This window comes from Pelecanus crispus, chromosome 1, assembly GCF_030463565.1.
Source record: "Pelecanus crispus isolate bPelCri1 chromosome 1, bPelCri1.pri, whole genome shotgun sequence".
Taxonomy (NCBI): domain Eukaryota; kingdom Metazoa; phylum Chordata; class Aves; order Pelecaniformes; family Pelecanidae; genus Pelecanus; species Pelecanus crispus.
In genome coordinates this window covers 64957931-64976190 of record NC_134643.1, presented here as the reverse complement: position 1 = coordinate 64976190, position 18260 = coordinate 64957931, and the positions used below count along the sequence as shown (strand labels likewise).

At 39.7% G+C, this 18260-nt stretch overlaps 1 protein-coding gene across 1 annotated transcript in view; it reads right to left on the bottom strand.

Moving 5' to 3' along the window:
• Window positions 1–18260, bottom strand: part of KIAA1549 (KIAA1549 ortholog) — a 150250-nt gene that overhangs the window by 29521 nt on the left and 102469 nt on the right. The window contains exons 9-10 of the mRNA XM_075724956.1: window positions 14730–14907; window positions 12351–12535 (exon numbers count right to left, since the gene is read on the bottom strand). Of these exons, the coding sequence (XP_075581071.1) occupies window positions 12351–12535; window positions 14730–14907 (363 nt within the window). The remainder of the gene's footprint in view (window positions 1–12350; window positions 12536–14729; window positions 14908–18260) is intronic.

Genomic DNA, 18260 nt, shown 5'->3' with positions numbered 1-18260 from the left:
CTCTAGCATACTGGGTTTGTAAACCCTTTGGGAAGCAAAGCAACATGTAAAAATATAATTTTTTAAAATCTTTTAACTTTCAATAATCTTATTCCTAGCTGCAGTCTAACATAAACTTTCATCTAAGCACAGTTACAGAAACATATATTTATGCGTACGTGTACATACACCACAGCATACGTATGCACAAATGTTTATCTGCAGACAGACCACACAGAAGCTGAGTTAAAAGACTGTTAGCATTGCAAAGACAAGCACTCACACTATAAGAAATGGCAGTTAAGATTGTCTGAACAATCACAACAGGGTCCTCTCATGCACAGGCATTGCAAAAGAGTCTTGAGTTACAAAATCATAAATTCACTTCTTCCATAGGAACCCTTTTGCTCTCTCCCACCCTGCTGGATCCTTGGTGTAGGCTGGGCCTTCTGCTATTAGTCAAAGTTGGGTAGAATATAGGAATATTATTTGTAGAACCAGCATGCCCATCTCATTTCATGCAGAAGCTGGCAAACACGTAGTGAAAGAAGGAGGGGATGTAAGAAGAGAAAGCATGTATTCTTCTATGCACATCTGCAGCTAGGGTGGCTGAGACTTTGCCAATTGATTTCATGGATGCTTGCTGGCAACAGAGGACTGGCAAGTCTCAGGTATCACCATCCCAGGCCTCAAGAAGCACTCACCTCAGACACTACAGAACCTGTGGCTCTATTTTCCTAAAGTTGCAGGCAGGTAAACTCCTTATCTGGTCTCACTCTTCCTCGCCAGGTAGAACCAGTCCTTCCGTCCCGCCCTCTTGCCCCTCTCTCCCTCTGCCTGCCAGCTGCCAGTTCCAGTTTGCACTATCCAAGAACCTGAGTTTCACTGCTCCTTATTTCCTTTACCCAGCCTCAGAACAAGCTCTGCATACAGCAACAGAGAAAAAACCCTCTCAGCTTTTAAGGTACAGCTCTACAGAGCTTACATGTGCAGAACAGGTGTGATCCTACGAGAATTTAACTGGTAAACCTCTAACAAGTCTCTGTCAATCACATGCAAACATTTTCCCAAAGGTTTAAAACTTAGTCAGAAATGGGTAATTCCCCACAGAATCAGCAAAAGCATTTCCCTCACACAAAACAACCTTCAGGTCCTGTTTCCTTTCCTTCCCCACCCTGCACCCCAAAAGGCACTAGAATATGCACTAGAGCTTCTCCAAAATTATTTTTAAAATGTGGACAGAGCACTCGATTTTCTTTTAACCTTGTTCTTTGAAAGAACAAGCTCCTCTCATCATCTTAAAAAACGATTTGGTATGAAACTGATACTTGAATGGAAAACTTCGTCCTGAATGATTCAAATTTTGCAGAGTTCTGTAGAGCCAAATTACAAACATTTCTAGATATCTCCTGCTAAAAAAAAGCTTAAGTTGGCACTACCAGCTCCAGCCAATATATGAATAGTATGAGACTGTATGCATGTGTGTATATGCGTGTTTGCACATATGAATGAAAAAACGTGATAGAAAAATATAATGTGAAAATACATATATATAAAAATGATACCTGACTGAATATGAAAAGATGGTCCTAAATGAAAAAAAATAAATTGACTTATTAAAAAATTGACTTATTAAAAATAATACCCATTATTTGAGAAATAGAAATACTAATATGATTACTACTGTGGAAACAACTCACAGAAACCCGCTTCGTTTTCTAAAAAAAAAAAAAAAAAAAAAAAAAATCTACACTTCTATACCTCACCTCTTAGACCATGGCAACATTATGACTTTAACTGAGAACTCATACTAACCAAAATCTACATTTTCAGTGAAAAGTTTCTGAAGGACACTGAAACACAACTCTGCTTTCTACAAGACTAGATGGTCAGATCACCAAGACTCAATGGAAGGAATGAACAGTGTTTTCCAGACTGAAGAGGTTTTCCACATTCTCTTACATATTTCTGTGTGCCACCTGCCACATTCTTCCTTTTCTTTATATCAAGTTATACAATGCTACAGATTGGATGACCTCTGCCCATCTTAGGACAGGCAGTCAGAATACCATGTGTGGATCGGTCACCTACTACTCATAAATTAACCACCACCAAGGAAAGAATACAATCTCTTTTTAAGAGCACATTTGTGCTGATACCGCTACCTGTTCAGGTGCCGAAACTGAGCCTCTTATCAGCCTCAAGTGCCTTTACCTAAGACTGCACAAAGCCAGTATTAGCAAAGATTTCTTGTTTTAAATGCAAGTTGTTAGAGAAGGTTTTCATTTGTTTTATCTTTATATATTTCTGAAAGGGAAAAAATAAAATACTCTGAAGCTTACCACCAAAATGAGTATGTCTAAACTACCACATTCGTAAGGCATTATGTTATTATACAAATGCAGAACCTGATGAAATCTAAGGGGAAGATGATTTCAAATTGGTAAGTCAAGACAGTGCTTTAATTCTATTGTTACCTACTGAATGAAAAAAAAAAAATATTTGAAGCTCAATTCATAGAAAAATGAAATCATTTCCACAGAAGCCTACGAAGTGTGTGCACCTCAGTCAAGACTTATTCCATGAAAGCAGCTAATAGTTTCAGTACCGTTCAAGTCACAGAAATATAACGTGGTTGCCAATATATTGTTTTGCTAGATGCAGAGACACACCAGGAATGTCGACAATCTGTTTTCTCATGAAAGCAAATACAGCACACACGGATCAGTGAATAATTTCAGCAGAAAGCAGAAGAGAAGAAATACACTTACTCAGTATTCTTCCTGTAGTTCCTACAAGTGGTATTTGAATTTGGACATAATATGAAGAATAATATTTTATACCACAGTCTTGCCTTGTTCCTTGTAGAACTAGATGCACTGAGCAGAGGCTCAATACATTTCTAAGGAAACAAAGGAGCTAGGCATGATTTCAAAAATAATACTTTAGTGTTCGTACATAATCTACGAACAGGACAGGAATCCCTGTAAAGAAGTCCTGCTGACTTATGACCTAACATGCTAGCACATGGAATACTACAAAAATGACAGGATAAAGAAAATACACAGAAAAAAAAAGTTTTCAAGTCTACTAGTTTAAACGCAGCAAGGCAATTGGAATCAGTGTTCTTAAAGATGTAAGTCAGTCTGATTTAGGATGGCTTAAAGCTATTAAACATCACAAACTGCCTTCCACAATTTGAGATTCACACCATCAAACCCTTCTCCGTATTCCCAGGGCACCATAGTACAGGGTACTGTGAATTCACTGCACTACTCTCACGATGCATCAGTGAGGACAATTACTTGCAGCTGCTGGTGTGCTTGTGAGGGCCGCCTTAATTTTAACTCATTTTTTTCACCGTGCTTCTACTATCCCATCCCAGACGTCACCTACTTCTTCCTCTCACAAGGATCATTCATCCATATTGTTTGCAGTGACTGTTCCATGAGATATTTAAAACACCTACCAATCTACCAATAAATAAGAATTTAGAAGTACTGAGGCACGGTCACCTTTCTCAGTCTCACTTTCCTGTTCAGCTCATTCTAATAATATCCCCACCCCTTATGCACATTAAGTATACCCACTGTATTTTTGTTTACACTGCTTTCCTTCAATGTAAAACCCTTTGGGATCATAGCCAGGGACTGCCTGTAAAGTATGCATACAAATTACACATGTGATTCAATAACAACAATGCATATCTGAGTTAAGACACCAGAAACCTTCGTTGATGAAAAAAGCGTATTAGAAGATCACACGGAAGCTGAGTTCCATCTCCATAGCCTCCCTCAGAATACTGAAAAAAGACCCATTTGTATTTCTCAAGGTCTTTTTGTGCCATTGACACAATTTCCCTGTGAAATGGGATATGATGCAACCAACTTGTGCCATCAACACAAACTCCTTCCCGGCCCACTTTAAAAAAAATAGTAAGCATCACTGAGAAATGTACAGAGGGATCCTTCACTGCTGCTGTTTTAGGAAATGTTTTTAAGCACCAAACCAAAAAAGGCCTCTAATTCAATTTACATACCTTCACTTGATAACAATGTATATATGTAAAAAGAAGTCTATGTGCAATGGCAGTTCACTATATTGCCACTCAGGTGGGATGCCAGCAGCCTCCCATTACAGCTGTATTCCAGCCTGTACCCTCTATGATAAGCCCCATTCTCAAAAATAAAGCAGGGCTTTGAGATCCGAGGGCCAAAAAAGGGGTTGTATGTACAAAATGCTGCCCATTTGCTCATCTTAGACCAAGTACCTCTTCATACAAATTACATCTCACATTTGTCATCACAACAGCACTTCTGTCAACTATCGCCGTTAGTGGGAATAGGTAAAAGCAGTTAAGCAAATAACATCCTTGTGGAGAAGAAGCATGCTTATAGTTGCATGGGTTTCTGCCATCAAGCTGGGGAAAAGTAGCACATAGTACAGCCAGTGCTGGTATGGAAAACCAGAACAAGCTAGTGTACAGCCTCTGGTCCTCCTTCCCTCCTCTGAAAAGTCAAAACTGTGGTTTACCGCTCACCACCATACAAACAGTAAGCAAAGCAGGAATCCCACAAAAAATACCACCTCAGGAATTTTGCTCCTGGAGTAGGATTAAAAACAAATAAAGAAAACCCCCAAACTTACAAAACTTTATAAAAGCCTGAAATTCTCAAGACACCTGTTCTGAAATATTTTCTTAAGACAGATTCTTCTCACGGATTTTCATCATCTCTCTTCTCCTTTGTGCATTTCTTCCTGCCACTCTAATATTACCGTGACAGCTCAGTAAATTTCACAAAATACAAGAGGGATCATGTTGTTGAAAGCCCATAACTCTGAGTACATCTATGCCCACAGGCTGCTGGGATAACTGCTGTAACAGGCAGAATTTTGTGGCTGGATCACACACAGTTTTAGCCTTCCTTTCCACACAGAAATGCCGCAGGGTAGATACTGTCTTCATCATGGTTTGGCGAGGTTCCTTTGCACACTGGTTGGATGAAAGTGTCAGGAGGAAGTTAGAAAAAGATCACCAACTTGATAGGATAGACAGGTCACTGCTGTGTCTCAGTTCCACCAGTCTTTTGTCCATAAGTTACATCAAACAATTACTCCTCCAAGGCCATGTACACAACACCAACATCAACTGCAACCTCTAAGAGAGGTAGCATAATTCATGATTTTTTTTGATCTATTAAGGAAACTCTTTTCTCAACTTGTGAAACAAAAGAATACATTCATAACATGGCTCTCACTGTCTGGACAGAGCACATACACAGCACAGTCCAGAAACACTCCCTCTCTGCAAATGATGAGAAAAGTGCTAACAGACTTTTAAGGTAGAGTTTAGGTTAAGAATTTTAATTTATTTTTGTGCTGGTATTTTGTTGGGCTCAGTGATTCAAACACATTTATATATCTAAAAAGGGTTTAATACACACAGAAAGAAAGCACATTCACATATACTGCAGAAACAATCTGCTTGCTGAAATGAAGCTACAAGCAAGTAGCAACATTAAAACCTTAGGCAACAATGATTTGATATTGGCCCATTTCCTTGCTCGCAAAATAGCTAAATTCTACAGTAAACACTTTATCATCTTTTGTTACGAAAGCCAGAATTTATTTCCCCAGTATTAATCTAGTCTCAGTGGCCTATTATGTTTAGGATAGTATAAAGTTTATCCCTATTTTGGAAATCGATTCTTCTTTCTGTTTAACTCCTTTTCAAAAGTAGCCACTATATAAACGTCACTCTATAAACCCACGGGTCACCTACATTTTGTATAGCATATGCAGTTCTAGTCTCCCCCTCTCAAAAAGGATGGAAAAGAATTAGAAAATGTTCTAGCCTTTTCAAAGGCTAGCAGTTGGTTCAAAGGCCAGTTCAAAAGAACGGATAAGAAAACTGGGACTCCTCTGTCTGGAAAAAGAGGTGATGGAGATGGGAATATGACAGAGATCGGTAAAGTCAGGACTGGCAAGGAGCAAGTACCTAGGAATCAGCTGTTCACTGTCCCCTCAATACAAGGAATAGGGGGCACCACAGAAAATAAGGAGGTGGCAGGATGAAAGCAAGATGAAACAAGATGATGTGGTTCTTCACATAACTTGCCGTGGAAATCCCTGTCGGCAGCCCAGATGGGTTTAGAAGGACTGGACAAGTTCATGGAAGACAAATCTGTTGAGGGTGGTTAAATATCACCACTTCCAGAGGAAGTCCCTTAGCCACAAATAACTGGAGGCTGAAGAGTTAGTTACTCAAGGCAAAGAGTCACATGTACTTGCCCTGTTCTCCTCTTCTACAGGCTTTTGCTGTTGGCACCTGGGCTAGCTGGCCTTTTGGTCTGACCTCAAGACAGCTACTCAAATGTTTGTAAAAAAGCAGATGGAGACATTTTACTTTTTATATCTATTAGTATAAGCAGTGTATCTAAGTGTGGTATTTTATTTCTACAATTTGTGAATAGTTAATCCTCATTAAAGAAGATGATTTCCCACAAAAGAGCTCTTGCAGAGGAACTGCCATTAGAGAAATATACTGTTGAGAAGGAAGATGTTGAATACTGTGTTCCTTGTTAGAATCCAGCTATTGACTCTGAAGCAGCAGAACCTGTATACCAATTCCAAAAAGACAACATTTTGGATAGTTAGTTAAGGTTGCTATTAGAAATGAATGATATTTGTTATGCAAACAGTAGGCACAGACATGAATCTCTTGCAGAAACTCATGTCAGTTTTCAAGCAGTTTTTATAAGATTGGTGTCAGCTGCCTTTCTTAACATGAGCATCTTTTGACTGGAATTATTCTGCAATGCAGAGCTGTTGCCTCTACATTATACAGATGAACAAAACTGTTACAGAATGTCAAAACATCACAAGAATTCTTTATACCAGGAGCAGAAGCCTAGTATTTAGCCTCCAGCAGGGCTGGCCTCTTTGATCCTGGGAACATCCAAGAGGTAGCCTACTGAATACACAATAATAAGTAAAACTCTCAATTCAGAGGTGTAAAGTTACACCTGACACATGAGATTTGGATATCAGATGTCCCTGCTTGGGGGGGGAAAATAAAAATCCACACAAGCCTCTCAGACATCTTGCAGAACGCATGACTCATTACCTGCAACCATGAGCGACACACAGAGGTCTGGCTGGCTGTCAGGAGCAGCACAGATTAGAGCAGACACACAAGGGCTGGTAACGGTCCCCAGGTGATTACACATTAGCTGAGGTTTGCTGGCACACAATGCAAATTGGCAGCCCTCCAGCTCTGACACTATCCACGCAACCACTCAAGAAGAAGGTGGGGTACTGTACGCTTTGTCCTAGGCTTTGTGGGGCCTGAGCCACCCCATCCCTCCCACATGTGAACACACAGGAGGGGCACTGAGCTGGAAAGAGATGTTCAGCCTTTAGGAACCATAGTGGCATGCAGAGGGCCCCAGAGAGGAGCAACTGCTGGCTGGAGAAGTAGACTTTTTCCTCCTAGGTTTTTAGGATGTGGCCTTGGAAAATCTAGAAGCTGAGTAAGGAACTTGGTCCAAGTTAGCACTGCAAAGGCAATGACTTCAGCATGCCCAGCATTTACAGGACAACATCCAAGACCTTCTAAATAAACCATCAATGAGCTTCTCCACAGGTGTGAGATTCTTGTCATTAGGGCACGGAACCTTTCCATGAATAACTGTCTATAGCTGAAACTACCTCTGAAAAGTCCTAGCAAAGGATTTGACTTTTTTTCCCCAAATACTTGTACACAGCAGGGAAAGTGAAATCCCTAGTGAATCAGGTTCCATTTTAATTTTTGGATGTCCATAGAGAAAGAAGTAATATTGCCAACTCTGTTTACATTACAGATAATATGTAGAATATTCTTTTCGTCTCTGGGGAAGAGGAAAGGGGTTGACAGTGTTTTCGCATAAGAACGTCAGTAGTCCAGTACAGAGCAGAATGATGGTTTGGGCATTAAAGACATTTATCCTTTTTTTTTTCATGAAGAAGAAAAATAACCCACAGCAAAAATTCAATTGCCCACAAAAGGCACAGCTTCTTTGCAAGAAAAAAAGCTCAGGCTGAGACAATGTGGTGGTGGATATAGGCAACTGCAAGAGAGAATCCTGTAATTTAAAAATGCCACTTATGCATCTTTTTACTTCCAAAGGCAAAGACATCTTTATCCAGTGCAACAGCCCAGATCACATCAAGGTGAATTTCCAGTAGGATGTTCCAGCTTACAGAACAAGTCATGAATACTTGATGTGCCCTTTAAGTATCTTAGTTCCATCTTGAAAAGAATTATCCTTGCACAGACCAATGAATCTTGCATAGAAATTCACTGCTCTGACCTGCTTCCTTAGCTCCCAGTTTAAAAAGGGTCCAAATAACTTTGATCTAAACGTGTTTTCCCATCTAATCTCCAGAATGAAAAAGGTAACCTAATATTTTTCAGGTATTGTTAATCCTGCTTTGAGGCAGAGGGATGGATTAGCTAATCAGAGTCTCTTTTTTTTTTTTTAAAATTACTTTCTCTTCGAACCTGGTTTTGCTAGCATCAGTTCCCACAAAAGTTTTCTTTCCTATGTATTTATGGTTACATTCACTTAAGTAGTAGACTTCTGAGACTATCCAGAAGTAAAACATCCCTTAGTATTCAGGTTCTCTGTATATCCTTTGCAGAAGATAACATCATGAGCCTTTTTAAGGACCCTTACACCATCCTGCCATCCTGTCTGCAAGACACTGATCCTGCGACGAAACTAGAAGGCCAGATGGAGAGAACTGACACTGCTGGAGTGGCATGGTGCACCCAGTCTGCAGAACAGGCCTTTGCTGAATACAGCCTACCCTGTCCATGTCATCACCTTAGAAGAAACACTACCTTTGCTATTATCTATATTATCTTTGAGAGTGACCTGGCCCCGAGTGTGGGGACAAGCAGCAAATCTGGACTCAAGCCCAACTTCAGGGCTGCTATGGCATATAAATAGAGATGCAATGTTGGCTACTTCTATGGGTCTGTCACCGTAGGCTCTGAATATTTTTCAACACAGCCATGCCTGCTGAAGTGGGAAATACGCTCTAATTGACAGTCACAAGTGAGGGACTGTGCCCCAAATATTCTAAAGGAGTGTCCACAGAGCAGATAAGGCACCAAAGCAGGTTAGTTGTGCTGGCATGATATGCTGGCCAGTATGACTGAATTGTTGCGTAATGCAACTACCTGGTGATCATTACTTCACTGATGTGTACATGGGGAACCATACCCTTGGGGCACACCCAAAAGGCATATAGGCTCTTATTATCAGCAGATAATAGTACTGGTCTACTTCACCAGAACATAGACTGTGAGGGTAATGCAGCTTATAATTTACTTTTAATGGTGGTCATAGGAACACAGAAATCATACCTACTCTGTGAAACATTTACATACAGAAGATTAAAATTAAAACTTAAGTAGTTATATTGTCTGAGTGCGTATCAAAATATTTCAGGAAAAAGCAGGAGCTTAAAACCAGCATTAAGTGATTAAGTGAAAAGAAAGAAGAAAGAAAAGATGATACTAGTATGACACATAGAATGCAGGAAAATCTGTAGTGTCTTTAAAGCATCTCTGTGAAGGGAAAACCACAAATTTGTAAACCAGACTCAAAACTGAGGCTAAAAAGCTCCTGCAAAACTTATGTCTTACTTAGGTAATCTGCATTACTGTGCATTACAGAAGTTCTCTCTCGATGTTTCAAGGAACCAGCCTTATAGTGGCAAAGTCTTTCCTCAGCAGTGTGAAGCAAGCAGGGTTTCCCCTCACTCCCAACCTTGTTCTAGGCTTTTAAGTCACAGGTGATGTAATTTGCTATCAGCTGCTACTGTGAATTCTAACAGACTATCATGCTGCCCACTGATCTGCTATGTTAAAGTGGCTAATTAAACACACTGAAAAAGACTGGTCATACCTCTGGAGATCCACCAGTGCAGTATGATATCCTATTTCATCTGAACAAGAAAAGGGTGTCTCAGTTTCTTATCTTCCAACCAACACACATTTTCAAGTGCGAAACACGTTGTAGACTTCTTACATGGTTGAAAAGAATTGTCTTCTATTTCCAGTATGGATATGCCATGCATATGTTAAGGAAATACTTTGATATTTATACCTTCCATTTCTATATTTACATTAAAAGAAATTTTTTTAAAGATTAATAGAAGTGAGAAGAGCTAGCACTACAAATGCATTTTTATGGTTTTTACCAATGAAATATTGATTCCAAGAGAAAAACGCAGCTCTTTAACCTAAATATCTTTCCATCTACAGATGCAGTGCAGGCCTTCACTTCCCTTTGGTACCAAAGTCAAGCTCTGTAAAGAGGGAATGGAAATAATTGTGCGTGGGGTGAGGAAGGGGGAGCCTGAGACCATTTTTAAACTGAGTTTATTTCCAGACCTAAATCCCTGACCACATGATTTCACTTCTTTGATCATTTCTTTGCATTTACTGTAATAAAAAGTATAAAACACACAAACAATTTTGAAGGGCAGGACCAGACCAATTGTCCCTAATCATTTCTATGCTGTTGTGACTGTCTGGGGGTCTTCAGTGCTTGTTAAATATGCCCTATTCCGAGCTGGAATGAAGAAAGCCCAAAGACAGCCTGCTACTAAGGAAGCCAGAGGACTACTTTTATTCTGGATCTTGGGCAAAAGAGGAAAATGGTTTTCAAAGCAGATTCTGCCAGTTGTTTAATGTGCTAAGTGATAAAAATTTAAGACACTTTTTATTGCTTTACCTCATTTAGTATTAACATATGAGCTATCCACTGGCACAAGGATTGGACTAGATGTCCTTACTGGTTCTTTCTAGTTTGCTTACAGTGACTTCCCTAAAGAAGGCAAAGTGACAGGCTCCCTAGGCAAACTGAAATGAGACTCGCATACAAACAAGACCAAGGCTTCTGACTCACGAATGATTAAAATGAAGACTGCTGTGGAAGCAGTGGAGAAAAACAACGGAGCCATTTTCCCAAAAGAAGGTAAAACTATGAAAGATGTTTCAGGCCTTACAGTCAACCCAACCCAACTGCTTTCTCAAGATAAGCTTGCGACAGCAGAGAGGTACCAAAAATGTATGTGATGAAATAGTGTACCAAGGGTAATAATTCCCTCTTGCCTTTTTTGTATGACCCTTCTCAAATTAACTGAAACTACTGTGGGGAACTTCCTCAATCAAAATCTGCGTTACGTATTACCACAGCAGAGGTGAAATAAGGTACCATGGGGTGAAGTTCATCAAAGGGTACCACTTGTTGCTGACCTCGATTCTGACACTCAATCTGCAGTGGCAAGACAAGTGGAAGTTACTATTGATTTGTTCTGACTGCTTTGGAAGTGCAACCGCTTTCTGCTTCTCTCATCTTTCACATCATTAATTATCTTGAAAGAGAGCATGGTGTACAGACAAGACTTGTTACAGAGAGAACTGTGTGACTGAACATGAGGTGACAGTACAAGAACATTACTACAGGACCAGAGGATTAGCACAGGAAGATTATTTTGCCTTTAATAATGCCTCTGAAGGTATAGTCAGTAATAAGCATCTCTGACACACAGACTGGTTCTCTTCAGTTGTAAAAAGGAAAAGTAGGATTTGTAACCCTTTAGTCACTTTTCCACCCTTTTTACTGAATACATCCTTTGTGAAAATTGTGGACCACATATTTTTTAATTTACAGTCTTGTGTAGGAAAAAGACAAGACTACTGAATTTCTCACCATCCTAACCCAGTCCTCCAAACACTCCGGCCAACACGCTCACCCATGCAGTCTCGTGCAGATCCACTAATTAAAGTTCTAGTCCTGCAACAGGCTCTCACAACAGCAACACAAGAGCCCCGGCAGAACGCAGAGCAGCAAGGATAGGCTCTAGCCAATTCTACTTCCAGCATGAGGTATAACGGATGGTGCTGTTTAGCTGTCAAATTAGTTCAGCAGAAGCTCTCCAAAGAAAAATTCATCTCTCTGCAGAAAACAAGGTCAGCGATTAAACACTCAGCATATTTCCTCTTATTCAGTCCTAGCCAAAGCCTTGAAATGAAGTGATAAAGAAAGGTTCCCTTCAGCCTCAGTGCCCACTTTTCAGAAGGATGTATCTATCTAATACAGTATCATATACCTAGGAGAACAGATAAAATACTGTGGCATTCTTGACTTCAACTATCATTTGACTTCCCCCCCCCACCCCCGCCTTTTTTTTTTTAAAAAACCCAGAAGCTGTGTTTCCACATGCTGTTTAAGGATGCTAGGTGCTCCCTAGACTCTCACACTCATTTGTGCTCAGAATACTCAAGCTCCTCTCAGCACAGCTTCCCCCTTTACCTTCTGTCGCTGCTGAATGTTGCTCATCGTGTCTGGCTGAAACTCCAGTTTGTCCGTTCGACAAAGTTTCCAGTATAAAATAATAACAATCAGGAGCACCACAGCAACTGGGACTGCCACACCAACAATAATCCATAGGTTGCTATTCTGTGATTCTGAGGTGGACTCCTTCAGCTTCTCCACAGCTGTGAAGTTAAAAGGAAGACAGCAATTTTATGTGGTTATATATTTTTAAATGAGGACACTTCAAGGTTATGTATTTTTATGTTCTTATAAATGGTAGTTAAAGAGTTTATCAGAAACCAGCTGCACATCACAGGAAATGTCATACCACTTATAAGTTAATGTATGTCATGCTCAGGAAGCATGGGGCAGGTGATCGATTGTCCTGGCCTACAAGACCTGTGCTTAAATTACTAACGAAAATACACTTCTGCCACATCATTCTGTAACCCAAAACTGAGCTGATGTAGTGGAATGGGTCCAGAAAAATGACTTGCCACCAACAAAGGTGAGAAGGACTTTCTAACCTTATTGTCTATATCCTGCTTTAAACACTATTATCAGCTGCCTCTTCTCTTTAGTTAAACATTATATGTTTTGTTACCTTCCCCATCAATAATCACAGTCAATTTGAAATCAGTAAGACCCTCCTCCCCAAGGTGTATAGTTCTGCATTTTTTTTATCACTGTTTCATTGTCAGTGTTTGAGAGCCTTTAGACCCAAACAGAAGAAAAAACTACTGGAAACTGTAATCAAACCAGTCATGCATGTAAAAAATGAACTGGAAGAATCAACAAAACTTTCATTTGCTCTATTTTGCATAGTGGTTATATGTGGGACTAAAAACCACAGCAGTAATACATTTCTAGTCAAACTGATGCACTTTCTTAAAATGATGTTTTCACATTAAAAACAGCGTCTCTATGCAGTCTTATTTTTATGTATAATTTTTATTAATAGCCATTCTAATGATGAACCTAGAGATTAAAGGAAAATTTAATAATTCTTACATTTTAAACATCTGACAGTTCATTTATGACACTTCATTTTGTTATGAAAATAACATTTTTGTCTAGTTTCTTCCGATAAAAAGAAACATTTTAAAAAGTCCATGATTCTGTGCATCTTAAAAGAACTTTCTAATGATGTGTCAAAATTTCAATATGCAGAATAAGCTATAAAGTTTGTTCAACACCTACTATTTTTTGTAAAGGGGATTTATTCTTGCAACTTTTTTGCATTTCTGTCTAACCAATATTACAGTCCATTAACAGATATTAAGCAGATGTATATGAGCTACTGACCTATCTTTAAACTGCTGTTTTAATGAAGGACAAAATTTAGAAACACATCCAGATGGCCCCATTATTACTATTTTTTCTTTTCTTTCTGAAGAGAATTTTAAAAAAATCAGACACATGCTGGTTCTACTGGCAAAATACCCTGTGGTACAATGTAACTCATGCCTCCAAATTGCACAGAAAACAAAAAAGGTAATTAAGCTGTTGTATCAATGAGGTATTTTGTTGATCACATGTATGTCTGTTACTGTTTTAAAATATTTTCAAGCTTCTTTCCTAATCATAACATGGAATTTTGAGTAGGTCTTCTGTCTCGCTCCTTACTGCAAATTATTTATATACCAAGCTTCCTGAATAAAGTCATTATATGATTTTATATGACCTGTCATATTTATTCTGATGTGTTTCTAGTAAAAGATCGCATTACTTTTATATTGTCTTTATTAAAAGTTTACATTACTTATCAATTACTGATGGACAAACAAATAAAAATAAGGTCAATCATATTCAAGGAAAGAAAGAAACTGTTTCTTTTTGCTTATACCCTCCAAAATGCCCCAACTAGCATTAGCCTACATCTTTCACTCACAGAAACGATGATTCAGACAAACAAAAAATAGTGACGTGTGTTAAACTTCACTGCCATTACTCAGCTAAAGGAAACACCCATTTCACTCTGATGCCCTCCCATCCCACAATAGTGAGTTTTGTGCAAGCTCCTGGGCAAGTTAAGCTGTGCAGAAATATTGGACTAACAGAAAGAGATGAAAATGGCAAGAAGGTATCTACCTAGCACAGTATTTTTCTAGCATAAGCACTAAAGCAAATGCAGCGAGGCTTGCACTTAAGGACCCTGTTGCAACTCCAAGCTCAGCAGTCTCCAAGAAGCAAAGCAATACCACATAGCTCACTGCAAGACCGCTAAAATTTGTTTCCTCAGGAGTGTCAAAATTGCAGCATCCCAAGAACAAAACACTGCAACAGTGGGCACTGTGCAGTGCCATAATCTCCAAAGCTAATGTCACCCTTCCTGTTTTTCTTTGCTGGCATCAGTGTGGATTTGATAGGGCTTACGCTGTGCAACGGTGCCTTCAATGCGGTATCCAAGGATGATTGCAGCCCGCTGGATATCAACTCTGTTCATCAGGTCTGAGCACTTCAGAGCACTGAGTCTCTCTCCATCTTGGTCCTCCACAAAATAGATCAGCTCCACAGGGTTATCAACACCAACTAACCGTGACACGTTCACAATCTGAGAAAAAATTGGAAAGCTTTTACATTTTAAGTTGTATTTACGTGGGGCTCCTATACATTTGGTGTTTCAGTCCTTACCCTCTCCCCCCCTTGCCTTCACAGGGCCTGGACCTTAAAGACACTTATCTAAAAAGAAACTTTTGGAACAGCTTTGCCAAGATGGCATCAGTATCTGTCTTAATTGTCATTGTGTGCAACCCCTAGTGCATAAAACAGATTCCACCTTATATTATGACATAGAAATACAATTGCTGTTAAAGAAAATCCCTCTACCTGCAACACCAAAGAATATGATATTATACTAACCAGGTTACTGCTGTGAACTGGTACAGTTTGGAAATTGTCAATATCCAGAGAAGTCTGATGGGAAGACATGCCATGTGTAGTGCTCCAAAATACAGTATGCAGCAAAAGGCAACATACACACAGGCTAGTTCTCTCATCTGAGAAGAGCTTAAGCCAATGTTGGACAAGCATAGATACACAGAGCTAATATTCAGTAACAATAATTTGCTTCCAAAAGAAAATTCAGGATATTTTCACCCAATACTTATACAAAAGATTCTGAGCAGAAGTCTTCCAGGGGAAGACAACATTGCTCAAATAGTATATTGGTGTCTAATTATACGAGCACTACTCAAGTGCTCCAGGACCCTGGAAATTTACAGGAATATCTGGTTTGTAACTGAAAGGAAAATTTCCAGGGAAGCAATCCCTTGTATAACACATTTTTATGTCAAACCTGAAGTTTCCTTCCCCCCCCCCCCCCCCCAAATTTGTTTCATGACACATACAGGTCCAGTACTGAAGTAAGAGAACTGCTTTCACTCTAAAGATGCCAACACCATGCACCCTGGAAGCATCTACTGCCTTTAGCCTATGTCAGTTAGTAGGAGCTACTGAAGAGATTAGTGTGATTGCACTTTTCTTTCTCTAAATACCTACTTTGACTTTGCTTTGTTATTCATAACACACACCTCTTTGTTCCAGTTTTTCCAAATGTTAAGCAGCTACACAGGCAAATATCCTGTTAGCTTCATATAGAACTGTTTGCTCTTCCTCAGCAAAAGCACCTGCACAGTCACCTTCATCCTCCAAACAGCTGCCCCTGGCATCCACCTTTCTTCAGGAAGGAATGTATTTGACGCTGTGCGAAGCAATTCTTCCTACCTACTTCTAAAGACGTTAATAATCAAAAGAATGCATGTTATGAGGAAGCCCTGTAGATACTCCCTAACCACCAAACATCTACACTGCACATGAGACTCACAAAACAATTTTGAATTCCTGTAAAATTAAATCTTATATATAATAACTCTCCTCTGTTTAACCATTTACATGTAATGGTTAGCTCAATCTAGAATTAGGCCAAATAGTAGGAGGTATTCTAGCATGTAAAACAGTTTGAAGAGCGCTGGAAGGAATTGCCACAAATAGAGCAATATATTTAGTTTCCTTCAGAATTAGCCTTTACCATGAAGTATGTATTTAATAAATTAGTATTTAAGCCCAAGGGTTAAAGTAAAGCAAACACACAAATGTTTGCATGTCTGAGGCTTACAAAAGCAAAGCTTTATATTTTTTTTCTTTCCTAGTTTCCTGCAAAACAATCATGTTGAAGGAAAGCAGTGCAATGTTCTAGCTCAACGAGGATGATGTTCTGGTCTTCGGGGACATCAACTCAACCACGTCCTAAAAAAGCGTTTCCCAGCAGTGGTAACAGCAAGATATAGAACAAAAAAAAAGAAAAAGGAGAAAGGAAAAAAAGAGAAAGCACAATTGTCATGAAAGTCTTCTAGGCCTGTCCTGGTTTCAGCTGGGATAGAGTTAATTTTCTTCCTAGTAGCAGGCATAGTGCTGTGCTTTGGATTTAGGATGAGAATAATGTTGATAACACGCTGATGGTTTAGTTGTTGCTCAGTACTGCTTATGCCAGTCAAGGACTTTTCAGCTTCCCATGCTCTGCTAGGTGCACAAGAAACTGGGAGGGGGCACAGCCAGAATAGTTGATCCAAACTGACCAAAGGGCTATTCCATACCATATGGCGTCATGCTCAATATACAAACTGGGGGGAGTTGGCTGGGGGTGCACCGATCCCTGCTCGGGAACTGTCTGGGTATCGGTCAGCGGGTGGTGAGCAATTGCATTGTGCATCACTTGCTTTGTATATTGGTATTACTGTTATTATTATATTGTTATTATTACTACTACTGTTACTATTTTACTTTATTTCAATTATTAAACTGTCCTTATCCCAACCCAGGAGTTTTCTCACTTAGTCCTCTGATTCTCTCCCCCATCCCACTGGGGTAGGGGGAGTGAGTGAGCAGCTGTGTGGGGCTTAGTTGCTGGCTGGGGCTAAACCACAACAAGGCCAAATCAACTGAAAGCAAAGAATAATGTTCAACGTCAGTCACATTTGATGTAAGAAACAGAGCAGAAAAATGTGCAAATTTCTGAAACACGGCAAGACCTGCTAACAGGACCTATTAACCAATGCTGTTTTTTATCCTGAATGCTATTCACTTTTCTGCCAGCTAAGGGGCAACCAATCCCTGACTGAAGGTAACAAAAGAGTATTAGTAAATAAGGTTTCAACACACATATTCAGCAGCTGTAAGGCTGAATCTGGTTTCACAGAACCCAGCTATATCACTAGATAACAAATGTCCACAGCTTTGTATTTCTGCTTCAGCTGAGCTGCCTTCACCACAGCCTGGCCTCAGTGCACAGAGCAGCAGGTTGTATGGACTGGTATCTGCTTTCAGCACAGATGAACCCTTCCTAAGTGGCACTTAACTCACATGGAGAGCAAGGGAGTTGAAAGGCCACGTGGGATTGAAAGTCAATGGGCTCTTCATTTATTTGTCAAGCATTGGAACAGGCTGCCCAGAGAGGTGGTGGAGTCACCATCCCTGGAAGTGTTCAAAACGTGTAGACGTGGCACTTTGGGACATGGTTTAGTGAACATGGCGGTGTTGGGTTGATGGTTGGACTGGTGATGTTAGAGGTCCTTTCCAATCTTAATGATTCCTAGTTTTCACTTTCATTAAAAATAATCCAGCCACCAAGCCAGGAAACATGAAATTGCTACTCTACCCTTAATTGGTTTAGTGATAGACTTGGTAACGTTAGGTTAATGGTTGGACTGGATGATCTTAAAGGTCTTTTCCAACCTAAAGGATTCTATGATTTTTATGAAACCTCTCTGTATGTAGCAACGCTACAGAATCAGAGAAATTTAGAAGGTTCTTAAATTGAATCATCATACATTTTACGGCATTGTGGAGTACCCAAAAAGTACTATAATTACATGTGTGTGATACACACACGGTTAACAGTCAGAAACT